At 44.0% G+C, this 13,998-nt stretch overlaps 1 protein-coding gene across 1 annotated transcript in view; it reads right to left on the bottom strand.

Annotated features, from left to right (window-relative positions):
• LOC141148598 (uncharacterized) overlaps window positions 1-12,664 on the bottom strand; it is an 82,631-nt gene extending 69,967 nt beyond the window's left edge. The window contains exons 1-2 of the mRNA XM_073636197.1: window positions 12,466-12,664; window positions 3,660-3,989 (exon numbers count right to left, since the gene is read on the bottom strand). Of these exons, the coding sequence (XP_073492298.1) occupies window positions 3,660-3,989; window positions 12,466-12,652 (517 nt within the window). The 5' untranslated portion in view covers window positions 12,653-12,664. The remainder of the gene's footprint in view (window positions 1-3,659; window positions 3,990-12,465) is intronic.
• Window positions 12,665-13,998: the final 1,334 nt, after the last annotated feature.

The following is a 13,998-nucleotide window of genomic DNA, read 5'->3' as shown; positions in this document are numbered from 1 at the left end:
GTTTGACTGTTCAATAAAGCATTGAAAACGTACTCCAGTTTTGGTGCGTGTGTCGTCTAGCAGTAAACTCAACGGAACCCCTAGACCCAGTGCCGGTGAAACAGAGGGAAGCAAAGTGAAGGTAACAGACCCGCTTAAACCAGCAGCTCCACCGTGAGTTAGTGCTATACCCATATTATTATTGTTGCAATGTGCAACAAAATCAGAAACTGTAGATGCATTACCATCCCAAATGATGATCACATCATCTATATACCTGCCATAAAAAACAATGTGGGAAGAGAAGGGGTTGTTATGCCAAATATGAGACGATTCCCAATACCCCATGGTAATGTTCGCATATGAAGGTGCAAAGTTTGCCCCCATAGCTGTCCCATTAACCTGTAGGAAAAACTCATTGTCAAAATTGAAATAGTCATGGGTGAGACAGAAGGCAGTAGCCTCTACAATAAAGGAGGCTTGCCTGGGATTCAGCATGGGGTCCTTACACAAAAAGGATTGTATGGCACATAGTCCCACATTGTGCGGTATAGAGGTATACAGTGATTGAACATCAAGGGAAACCCACAAATAGGTGGGTTCCCAAGAATAAGGGGAGAGAAGTTCTAACAGGTGGGTGCCATCTCTAATATATGACTGTAGGGATTGGGCAAGTGGCTGAAGGAACTGGTCCAAATATTGTGAAAAAACACTTGTTATGCTTCCCATGGCTGCAACAATCGGTCGTCCGGGAGGATTGACTACATTTTTATGCACCTTAGGCAGGTGGTAAAAGTACGGGGTGTAATGAACAGCCTTAACCAAAAAAGAAGCTTCCTGCTGAGTAATAATATGGTCGCTAAGTGCAATGGGTCAGTCTTTAACTTGATGTATGTGTTGGTATCTGACAGGAGTCTAGTAGCCTCTGCGACATAATCGGCTCCAGTGGGACAGGAGGCCCGGGAAGAGCAGCGGTGGGAGGGGGGACGTTCCCTACCGCACCTTTAATCACTTCATACCCCGCCCATAGTGATATGACATCCGCAGGAGGGATCTCCCATCTTGGGCGGAGGCGTCATATGACGTCCTGGACTTCCCGGCTGCCTAGGGGGTGCACCCACGATTGCCGGATAACAGAGCAGGACCGTGGATCAGTGTGTGTGAACACACAGATCCACGTCCTGTCAGGTGAGAGAAGACCGTTGGTGTGTTCCCATTACAGAGGAACACCGATCAGTCTCCTCCCCTTGTGAGTCCCCTCCCCCTACAGTTAGAATCACTCCCTAGGTAACACATTTAACCCCTTGATCGCCCCCTAGTGTTAACCCCTTCCATGCCAGTGACATTCACACAGTAATCAGTGCATTTTTATAGCACTGATCGTTGTATAAATGTGAATGGTCCCAAAAATGTGTCAAAAGTGTCCGATATGTCTGCTGCAATGTCACGGTCACGATAAAAATTGCAAAACCCTATTTTGTAGACGCTATAGCTTTTGTGCAAACCAATCAATATACACTTATTGCGATTTTTTTTTTTTTTTTTTTACCAAAAATATGTAGAAGAATACATATCGGCCTAAACTGAGGAAAATTGTTTAAAAAAAAAAATGGGATATTTATTATAGCAAATGTAAAAGACATGGTGTTTTTTCAAACTTGTCACTCTTCTTTTTTTTATAGCGCAAAAAATAAGGACCGCAGAGGTGATCAAATACCACCAAAAGAAAGCTCTATTTGTGGAGAAAAAAATCATAAAAATTTCATTTGGGTACAGTGCTGCATGACTGCGCAATTGTCATTCAAATTGTGACAGCGCTGAAAACTAAAAATTGGCCTGGGCAGGAAGGGGGTGAAAATGCCCTGTATTAAAGTGGCTAGGATAACAGCCGAGCGGCTTTTAACCACTTCAGTTGTTATCACAAAAGAGCCAACCCTCCGCCCAAAAAAAGCGTTACTGGGTTGATGCCTGCAGCTGTCTCCTGAATGGGAGCCCTGAGCTCTATCAATGGGATGTTTATAAACCCAGCCCACAGGTGTGTAATCAGCATGCCTGTGTTTACCAAAACCAGGGTGAAAGTGCTAATCCACATAGAAAAACGGGGTCGCCTCTCCACAGTACACCATCACAGATTATGTGGAATAATAATTGGATTATGGAAATAGAACAGGGAGGCTTTTCAAACGGTCACCCCTCCCATCTTGTTCCTGAACAATCAGCATCTGCCTTGACACATTCTATGGTAATCAGATTAAAGTGGCTGATTTACCTGTGTAACTCTTATGCCCCATACACATGAGCGGAATTTCCGTCAGAAAAATCTTGGATGGTTTTTCCGACGGAATTCCGCTCAACCTTGCCTTGAATACACTCGGTCATACAAAAGTTCTCTGAACTTTTGACCGTCAAGAACGCGGTGATGTACAACACTACGACAAGCCTTTAATGAAGTTTAATGCTTCCAAACATGCGTCGAATGGTTTCCGAGCATGCGTGTTTTTTTTGCGCGTCGGAATTGCATACAGACGAACGGAATTTCCGTCAAGAACTTTTTCCGTCGAAAAAATAGAGAACCAGCTCTCAATCATTTGTTGGCGGAAATTCAGACAGAAAAAGTTGGATGGAGCATACGCACGGTTGGAATATCCGACCAAAAGCTGCCATCACACTTTTTTTGACGGAAATTCCGCTCGTGTGTACGGGGCATAAGGCTGCTTTCACACTGAGGTGCTTTGCAGGCGCTAAAGTGCTAAAAATAGCGCCTGCAAAGCGCCCTGAAAGAGCTACTCATTTCACTCCAATGTGAAAGCCCACTGGAGCGGTGCGCTTGCAGGACGGTCAAAAAAGTCCTGAAAGCCGCATCTTTGGAGCGCTGTAGGAGCGGAGTATTCACCACTCCTAAAGCGCCCCTTCCCATTGAAAACAATGGGGCAGAGCTGCAAACCCGCTGGCAAAGCACCACTGCAGCGGCCCTTTTTCGGCCATTGCGGGGGTTAAAACCGCCCCACTAGCGGCCAAATAGCGCCACTAAAATGACGCTAAAGCGGCGTTAAATATAGAGCCGCTTTACCGCCAGCCTCAGTGTGAAAGCAGCCTTAATGCTGGGAAATGTTCCTGACACTCGTTAGAGTTGAAGAAGATAATTGGAATGGCAGTGAAACATATCTGGGTTGATATGGCGTTTCATATATTTTTCTTAGCACAAATTTGATTAAACGTATTTAAAAACAAAAAAGAAATCGTTTTAGATGTGTGAGTGTAGAAGGATTAGAACTCCTGTCAGGTTTGTATTGCAGTCTGTGCCCCATTCGAGAGATTCACCTTCTCTATTTACTGCTATTATCAAGTGAAAGTGAAAGAAAATCCAACTTTTGGGTTGTCACCAGGAATAGTGGGACTTCTTCTACACAAAGTCCAGTGACAACTAAGGATTCCTTCACTTTGGAGTTGTTTCCTTTTGACTTTCTGTTTTGGCTATGGGGGCAGGAAGACATGGCAAAATCGAGACGTGTGATCCTCCTAATGGGAGACAATAAAACCCTGATGGAGGTTCTAACCTTACCCTCTGCTATTCATAATACAGAAAAGTTTAGGCTGGAGTTGGGCATTGTTTATTTGATGAAACTTTAAGATGTATCTGCCAAAAGTAACAGTTTTTAGATTAGATATAAACTGCATACCTGTTATATCTAGTCGGATCTGCTTCTCTTCCTTCACTGATCTGTCTGACCTGTACAGTATGGAGCACTTATAGATCCCTCCGTCCATTATAGTGATGTTTGATATTGACAGATCAGCGATTCCATCCTCTGCCCGGTCTGTATAGGACACACGAGGATCTGTAGATTTCACTGCTGTATTCTGAACACTTAATATTTCCTTTCCCTGGAAGTACCAAATTATTGAGAGATCTTTGCGATCAATAGGAGGGCTCTTGACTGTGAAGGAGCAGGGAATGTTCACATCTTTCCCCATCATGGCTTTCTGGGCAGACAACTTCAATGCCCAACCTGTAGATAGTAAAAAACCTAATTATACATAAAGCTATATATATATTACATAAAGGGCAATTTTCTTAACCACTTCCAAACATTATATATGTTTTTTTTAGCAGACACCCTAGGGAATAAAATGGCGGTCATTGCAACTTTTTATCTCGCACGGTATTTGCACAATATTTTTTCAAACGCCTTTTTTTTTGGAAAAAAAGCGGTTTCATGAATAAAAAAAAAACAAAACAGTAATTTTAGCCCAACTTTTTTGTATAATGTGAAAGATGATGTTACGCCGAGTAAATAGATACCTAACATGTCACGCTTTAAAATTGTGCACACTCATGGAATGGCACCAAACCTCGGCACTTAAAAATCTTCATAGGTGACGCTTTAAAAATGTTTACAGGTTAGCAGTTTAGAGTTACAGAGGAGGTCTAGAATTGTTGCTCGGGCTCTAACGCACGTGGCGATACCTCACATGTGTGGTTTGAACGGCGTTTACATATGTTTACGTGTGTGTTCGCTTCTGTGCGCGAGCTACTGGGGACAGGGGCGTTTTAATTTTTTTTTTTTTTTTTTATTTAATTTTTTATTTTACTTAATTTTTTTATTTTTACACTTTTTTTTTAACCACTTCAATACCGGGCACTTATACACCTTCCTGCCCAGACCAATTTTCAGCTTTCAGTGCTGTCGCAGTTTGAATGACAATTGTGCGGTCATCCATCACTGTACCCAAACTAAATTTGTATCATTTTGTTCCCACAAATAGAGCTTTCTTTTGGTGGTATTTGATCACCTCTGTGGTTTTTATTTTTTGCTAAACAAATAAAAAAAGACCGAAAATTTGGAAAAAAATAAAAGTTTTGCTTTTGTTTCTGTTATAAAATTTTGTAAATAAGTAAGTTTTCTCTTTCACTGATGGGCACTGATAGGCACTGATAAGGCGGCACTTATGAGGTGGCACTAATGAGCGGGCACTGATGGGCACTGATATGCGGCACTGATGGGCACTGGTAGGCGGCACTGATGGGTGGCACTGATATGCAGCACTGATGGGCATTGATAGGCGGCACTGATGGGCACACATGGGTGGCACTTGTGGGCACTGATGGGCACTGATAGGCGACACTGATGGGCACTGAAAGGCTGCAAAGATGGGTTCTTATGGGTGGCACTGATAGGCGGCATTGCTGGGCACTGATAGGTGGCACTGCTGGGCACTGATGGGCATTGATACGTGGCGCTGATGGGCACTAATACCCGGCACTGATATGAGGCACTGATAGGCATCTCTGGTGGCACTGGCAGTGGTAGGCATTGTGAGTGGGCACTGATTGGCAGCTGCCTGGGCATTGATTGGCAGCTCCCTGGGCACAGATTAGTATTTCCCTGGTCTAGGGGGGCATAACTGGTGGTCCAGTGTGGATGGCCATCCTGGTGGTCCTGGGCGGCATGATGGTGGTCCTGGGCGGGATCCGAGGGGGGGCTGTGCTGATAAACAATCAGCACAGACCCCCCCTGTCAGGAGAGCAGCCGATCGGCTATCCTCTACTCGCGTCTATCAGACGCGAGTGAGGAAAAGCCGATCACCGGCTCTTCCTGTTTACATCATGATCAGCCTGATTGGACACGGCTGATCACATGGTAAAGAGTCTCCGTCAGAGACTCTTTACCTAGATCGGTGTTGCGGGGTGTTGGACTGACACCCTGCAACAATGGGGGCACGCAGCAGCTTAATATCCTGAGGACGTCATATGACGCCTAGTCGGGATATTGAAACCACTTTGCCGCCGTCATTCTGCTATATGGCGGGCGGCAAGTGGTTCAATTTTTATTTTTTTGATCACTTTTATTCCTATTACAAGGAATATAAACATCCCTTGTAATAGGGATCTATTGTGACAGGTCCTCTTTATGGAGAGATGGGGGGTCAATAAGACCCCCCATCTCTCCTCCAGGCTGGAAAGCATGAGATCGAGAAAAAAAATTCACCGATCTCATGCTGACAATCGCGGCTTTGTTTACATAATGTCGCGCCCGGGCCTCCGACAGTCATAGAGATGACTGGTTACCATCCGGTCACTGGAAATCTCTATCAGTGTCATCCGGCATCGACCGATTCTTTCTCCAGGCCGCCGATAGCATTGGAGAGCCCGGAGAAGCACTGGATGGCGGCGGGAGCGGGGAACGTCCCCTCCCGTCGCCCATAAGAACGATCAAGCGGTGGAACTGCCGCTATGATCATTCTTATCGTGCACAGAATCGCCGGCTGGAAATAATGATATCTGAATGATGCCTGTAGCTGCAGGCATCATTCAGATATCCGCGCTGAAAGTCCAGGATGTCATATGACGTCCTTGGGCTGTAAGTGGTTGGAAGATATAATGGATTTTGTCATTTTTTGTCACAGCATTTTTGTTTTTATGTCTACAAAACATACATGTTCTAGTTTTTTGTATTTGTGGAAATTCTTTACTTTACAGTACAGGATACATTTTTAAGGCCGGTTCACATCAGAATGTCATGCAGGAAAGGCTTGTTCAATGCACATTTCTCACACCACAGGTGACTGTGCTGCCCTGGCAATCTGCATGTGGGTGCCAATGTTTTGACCACGCCACCCCCAACGCAGATGCATGTGCGGGCACCAAATCTCACAGTGCCATCAGTTTGATGCTGTGCATTTTTAAAAGTAGTGCAAGTACTACTTTATCTGTGGCCCAGTGCGTTTTGAAGGCTGTCAAAATGCACCACAAGGGAACATGCAGACATTGCTCTACTTTATATTTGTTACATGTTCCCATCAACATAATGTCATATAGTAGTAGGATTAGGATTGATAATTATTATTTGAGTTATTCCCGCAGCAACTAGGTTCATCCAGAGAGATGTATTTATTGAGTCCCAGCACAGAACGAATTCCACAAGATACTTGCAACAGATGACAAAATCCAAAGTGTTTGTAAATATCAGGGTGGATACGATTTAAATAAAGTCTATTTAAATTACAATTTAAATCATGATTTAAATCACTAGTAAAAAGGCTTGATTTAAATTACAATTTTTAAAGAGCAACTGTCATCTCTGTCCTGCAGTGGCTCCTCCTCTGACCTGCTGTTGACTCCCCATTTGGAATCTGTTGCTGTCAACTCTCAATATGAGATCCAAAGAGCTGTCACTATCAGTGAAGCAAGCCATCATTAGGTTGAAAAAACAAAGCAAACCCATCAGAGAGACAGCAAAAACATTAGGTGTGGCCAAATTAACTGTTTGGAACATCCTTAAAAAGAAAGAATGCACCGGTGAGCTCAGCAACACCAAAAGACCCGGAAGACCATGGAAAACAACTGTGGTGGATGACCGAAGAATTCTTTCCCTGGTGAAGAAAACACCCTTCACAAGAGTTGGCCAGATCAAGAACACTCTCCAGGAGGTAGGTGTATGTGTGTCAAAGTCAACAATCAAGAGAAGACTTCACCAAAATGAATACAGAGGGTTCCCCACAAGATGTAAACCATTGGTGAGCCTCAAAAACAGGAAGGCCAGATTAGAGTTTGCCAAACAACATCTAAAAAAGCTTTCACAGTTCTGGAACAACATCCTATGGACAGATGAGACCAAGATCAACTTGTACCAGAGTGATGGGAAGAGAAGAGTATGGAGAAGGAAAGGAACTGCTCATGATCCAAAGCATACCACCTCATCAGTGAAGCATGATGGTGGTAGTGTCATGGCGTGGGCATGTATGGCTGCCAATGGAACTGGTTCTCTTGTATTTATTGATGTGACTGCTGACAAAAGCAGCAGGATGAATTCTGAAGTGTTTCAGGCAATATTATCTGCTCATATTCAGCAAAATGCTTCAGAACTCATTGGACGGCGCTTTACAGTACAGATGGACAATGACCCGAAGCATACTGCGAAAGCAACCAAAGAGTTTTTTAAGGGAAAGAAGTGGAATGTTATGCAATGGCCAAGTCAATCACCTGACCTGAATCCAATTGAGCATGCATTTCACTTGCTGAAGACAAAACTGAAGGGAAAATGCCCCAAGAACAAGCAGGAACTGAAGACAGTTGCAGTAGAGGCCTGGCAGAGCATCACCAGGGATGAAACCCAGCGTCTGGTGATGTCTATGCAACCAAGTATTAAAAAGTAAAAGTTTGATGGATGATTGTTAATCTGTCCCATTACTTTTGGTCCCTTAAAAAGTGGGAGGCACATATACAAACTGTTGTAATTCCTACACCGTTCACCTGATTTGGATATAATTAAAATAATTAAAGCTGAAAATCTGCAGTTAAAGCACATCTTGGTCGTTTCATTTCAAATCCATTGTGGTGGTGTATAGAGCCAAAAAGATTAGAATTGTGTTGATGTCCCAATATTTATGGACCTGACTGTAGCTCATGTTACATTCACAGACTGGACTTGCTGCTGCCTGTCTTGTGTCCCCTGTGATTTATTCAGAGACTTGAAGTCTTGATGGCTCACTCATTTTACAAATCATGAGCTGAGGCTGTTGTTTTCAGCTCCCTCCCTACTTATCCTGAAACGGAAGGATCTTTGACAATGAATTGAATCAGATTCACTTTCATGATTCAATTCATTCAAACTCTGTAGTGAGTTGATTCACTGATTCGATTCAGTAGCCAAGCCTCCTGTACACATAACCCCCCTCCCTATACACAGCCCCTCCTGTACACATAACCCCCCTCCCTATACACAGCCCCTCCTGTACACATACATTACCACCATACACTTTGGCAGCCATCTCCCTCCACATTACACTCTTTCTGCACACAAACCTACCCTCACCATTCTACTTGCTGAGACACGGAGCTAATAATTTCTCAGCCTGGCAAGGGTTAAAGCTGATGCGGGCGGTGTGCTTTCTCCACTGGGCTCAGATCTGGAGATTCCCACATTCAGGAAGCTGTAAATCACCCACAGTAGTGACAGTCTGCCCACATTCCTGACATTGTCTAGCTGCAAATTCCCAAAGAACACACTGAGGACACCAGGTCTGGTACAAAGAGCTGATTGGCTGCAGCGCACTACTAGCCCTGATTGGAAGCTTCCCAGGCAGTGAACTTTAGTTTACCTGGGGCAGTCAAGGAGGGAGCAACCAGCTTCTGTTCCACAGCACTGCTGCAGGTCCAGTATACAGTCATTGCACTGGACTTGCAGCTGCCGCCAAATGTGACGTCATAGCGCGGGACAAAACCCATTGCTGCGGGATGCCGGGAAAATGTTGAGATTGTGGGATTTTCCCGCAGAGACCGGGATGGTTGGGACTTGGGAGTAGGGTTGCCACCTGTCCAGGATTCACCCGGACAGTTCGGGTTTTGAATCATGTGTCCGGGTTCCAGTCTGCCTGAAACCCGGCCACAAAATTCAGACAGTAATGTGCCTCGGAACAGGGGCTGATAGAAGGGTGAGGGGGCACTATGCGTGCAACATTACTATTCTCTTTGAAGTGCCCTAAGATCTCCTAGGTCTGTTACAATCCAATAATGTATAGGAACAAAAACAATTGCTGTGCGCCGCTAAAGTGTTCGGGTTTGGCTTGAAGAAAAAGTGGCAACCCTACTTGGGAGGTATGATAGAAGTGGCCCAAATTAGAGCCACCTAAGTTTAACGCATGAGTTGCTGTCAGAACCAAAACCATAGCTCCCAACTGTCCCTGATTTGGAGCAATGTCCCTCTGTCCCTCTTTCCTCCTCATTTGTCCCTCATTTTGGTCTGATCTATATAGTTGTATATAAAATGCACTTTTTTATCTATCAAAAAGTGTTTCCCAGTGCTAAACCTTTCATCCAAATTCTAAATTGCTGCATTTGTAAATTCCAAAAGCCAATATAAAGGAATAGTAGTGATTAAGGATGAGCTCCGGCGTGGTCGCGCAGCCCACGTGCGGAGCCCGCCAGGAAGTCGGCACTGCGCTGCGCTAATCACAGGCAGTGAGACATTGTCCCGATGCGCGGCTGCAGAGAGATCGGGAAATGTCTCACCGCCTGTGATTAGCGCAGCGCCGACTTCCTGGCGGGCTCTGCACGTGGGCTGTGCGAACACGCCTGAGCGCATCCTTAGTAGTGGTAGAAAAAGCACTTTTGGGTTTAACCAATCATTTTTTTTGTACAATTCTCCTTTAAGGGGGCGTAACTTGGGGGTGTGTCCTATGCCTACATACTTTTGATAATAGGTGTCCCTCGTTCCCATCTCAAAAAGTTGGGAGGCATGCCAAAGCTGTAGCAGATGTTTCTTGAATTAGGTGCGTTGTTATTGTTGTGTTCTACTGTATGGCCCCTTTCACACGGGCGGCTGTTCTGCCGCTGTTAAAAGCATGTTTTGTTATTTTGAAATTCAGAGAATCCTGGCACAGAGTTCACTTGTGTGACGAAAATATAAGCGTAGGATAGTTTTGCCTTAACTAGATGTGGTGTGATCTGTAGTAGTGTAATTGTAGATGTAGTTTAATTCTGGGTTATTAGAAATATAGTATTCTATGTCAGTCATGCACATATGTTCTTTCATTAGCATTTGAAAAGGACAGAGATAGTTTTTTCTAGGATCGAAGTGACACCTAGATGCCAATAAAAGCTCCCATTAGAGTAAACATAGATTGCCACCTTCCTGAGGCTCAAAGAAACTGCTAGTCATCTTGGCCACACGGATCTGCAGGGGGCATTCACAAGACTCCGGACAGTCTGCAAAGCTTTGATTAATATCAAGAGATCTAAGGAACCTATTTTATCTCTCATAAAATCTAAAATATTAACGGCAGAGAGATGAAAATAATTCCTTGTGATCGTACACCTGATGGGTTACGTGTACATGTAACTCTGTATGTTTAGCAGGTGTGGAAACCTAGAGAACCACACAAAACCGTTATATGGCGCCTGATTGCGGCAGGCAGGCAGTGATTGGTACTGTTGTGATCGGCATGATGCGCTGGTATCGGAAATCCTATCCATGACCCAGCAATCAGCGCCGTTCTGGGCCAATTTGACTCTGGTTATTTCAGAACACAAAACATTTGTGGGCTGAGACAGGAACACCCCCCCAGGGTTGATTGGCCAAGGGCTAAAGTCCAGCCCACATCCATAGTTCAATAAATTGGGTAGCCTGAGATATGGACATGGTTCTTCCACAAAGCCAGTTCGAAACTGGGGAGTTCCCACATGTTCCAGTATGCTTCTACTAACGGATAGATTTACTTGGTAAAGTTTATTTCTGTTTTTATCCCTTTTTATTTTCATAGCAAATTGCCAATTGTGTGTCTTTCTGCATTTTTTGTATCTTTTTTGGTAAATCTTTTTTCTTTGTATATCTTATATGCACTGCCCACTTTCGGGATATTAAATGATAAAATTAATAAGTGACTTCTGTGTACTAAGCTAGGACTCATATCTCTGGAGAGTTTGTTGTATTTTAGTGCCTAAGTACTCGGTTTAAGTTACGTACCAATCGGTATGCAATTGCACTGTGTGTTGGCAGATTGCATGCAGATTGTAAGCTAACAGATCTGCCAGACGCAGATCTGTGTGTGTGGTGGCTCAGCAGACCAGTCTGCGGACAAACTGTTGGGTGGTGGCAGGCTATTGTTTATTGTGTGTCTGGTGTGTGGGTGTGGGGACAGTGGGAAGAGTGATTAACACCGGGGTTCAAGCTTGCAGGATAGCTGGAGGAACCCTAGAAGTGTATAGTAATTGCTAGACTGCTCCCCAACCCTTAGAGTGCACCAGATTGTATGTAAGATTTGTATCTGCCTGTGTGTGGTCAGCTAGCTGGATTGGAGTGGAGTCTCCCTCTAGTGGTGGCCAAAGGTAGTGTAGGCTGTGAAAGTACCGCAGCCAGTCTTACATGCGCAGTATAAGTTCCCCCTTATTCCCTTAGTTCCTCATATACCCCGGTCACGGAACGCACGTCGCGGTTAGTTAGTAGCTGTGGGAGTGGGAATTCGTGACAACTTGCAGTTGTACATTGCGATTAGCTGCGTTTACATGCGGCTGCAATTAGCTGCGTTTGCGTGCTTTTACATGCGGCTGCATTTGGAACATTCTTGCCATTTCTGATGTGCAAAATTGTGCTGTTGTTTTTCTTTCCTTGTTGTCGCTGCTATCTGCAGGAGAAATAGTACACTGCGATTACTTGCATTACCTTTATTTTTTCTATCTGCACAAAACCGCATGTAAAAAAAACGTCACTAAACGCAGTGTGTGACTGGGGCCATAGGAAAGCATTATGTGCATTAAGATGCTGTAGATAACTTCATCTGTCCGCAGCTAAAAGCACAATTCTATCCGCCCGTGTGAAAGGGGCCTAAGTGTAATCAGTTATATGCAGCTGGGGACATGCTACAGAGATCCCAACCCCTCCTCTCCTTATCCTGTATAGAAAATCGATCCCAGTTTTCATTGTCCCCCCCCCCCCACCACCCTGTTTGTTCTAATACAGGGTAGTCACCATATTTTCAGAGGATTACCTGTTTGTAGAAGGCAGAGAAGGAGCAGAACGTGTGCAGCCATTGCGTCTTCTTGGATGTTCATCACTGCTGAGATTTTTGTTATTACTTTCACTTTCACATTGGGACAGTTCCTCTTTCCTCTTACTGTATAAATAGCAGTTTCTATAAGAAGAAAGGTCACATAACCAACTAAGGTAACAGTCATTTAGGCTGCAGTCACACTATAGCTTTTTGAGACCGCATTAAAAAAAATATTTTTTTTTTTTTTTTTTTTCCGCATTTATGTCAAATTGTACTGTTAACCACTTAAGCCCCGGACCATTTGGCTGGCAAAAGACCAGAGCGTTTTTTTGTGATTCGGCACTGTGTCATTTTAACTGACAATTGCGAGGTCATACGACGTGGCTCCCAAACAAAATTGACGTCATTTTTTTCCCCACAAATAGAGCTTTCTTTTGGTGGTATTTGATCACCTCTGCAGTTTTTATTTTTTGCGCTATAAACAAAAAAATGTGTTTGTTTGAAAAAAATGCATTATTTTTTGCTATAATAAATATCCTCAAAAAATATATAATTTTTTTCTCCCCTCAGTTTAGGTCTATACATATTCTTCTACATATTTTTGGTAAAAAAAAATTGCAATAAGCGTTTATTGATTGGTTTGCGCAAAAGTTATAGCGGGATAGATAGTTTTATGGCATTTTTATTAATTTTTTTTTTTTTTTACTAGTAATGGCGACGATCAGCGATTTTTATCGTGACTGCGACACTATGGTGGACAGATTGGACACTTTTGGTGCTATTTTGGGACCATTCACATTTATACAGCGAGCAGTGCGATTAAAAATACATTGATTATTGTGTAAATGTGACTGGCAGTGAAGGGGTTAACCACTAGGGGGCGCTGTAGCGGTTAAGTGTGTCCTAGGGAGTGATTCTAACTGTGGGGGGGGGGGCTATGTGTGACACGACACCGATCACTGCTCCCGATTACAGGGGCAGTGATTAGTGTCCTGTCACTAGGCAGAACGGGAAATTCCTTGTTTACATTAGCATTCCCCCGTTCTTCCTCTCAGTGAGACGATCGCGGGTATCCCTGCGGACATCGAGTCCACAGGACCCGCGCTCACACTCACGGAGGTCGCGGCGGGCATGCGAACCGCTTCTTAAAGGGCAACGCACAGGTACGTTAATCTGCCTGTACGTGCCCTTCTGTCGACGTATAATAGGGGGGGCCGGTCGGCAAACGGTCAAAAAAAAGCTGTATTAACTATTCTGAGCCTTGAAAAATGGTGCATTTTATCGTGTGTTGATGTAATGTGTGATTTAATTGGTTGTTGCGCTTTTTTTTGCCATTTATATGTATATGTCTCACTGGCACAAAAAAATCTATAAATATATAAAAAATGTGTTTTTAAATAGCGGATCTGCTGCAGTCATACATTCCCCACCAATACAGCCACAATAGAGATATGTGAAACGACTCCATAGGGAGCCGGTCACAATCTCCTGTCATGCGAATTGGACGCGGCGAAAACTGACATCCAATTC

The sequence above is a fragment of the Aquarana catesbeiana genome, linkage group LG06, assembly GCF_042186555.1.
Source record: "Aquarana catesbeiana isolate 2022-GZ linkage group LG06, ASM4218655v1, whole genome shotgun sequence".
NCBI classification, from domain to species: domain Eukaryota; kingdom Metazoa; phylum Chordata; class Amphibia; order Anura; family Ranidae; genus Aquarana; species Aquarana catesbeiana.
The sequence above is the reverse complement of the archived record's forward strand: the minus strand, read 5'-3'. Positions and strand labels throughout refer to the sequence as shown.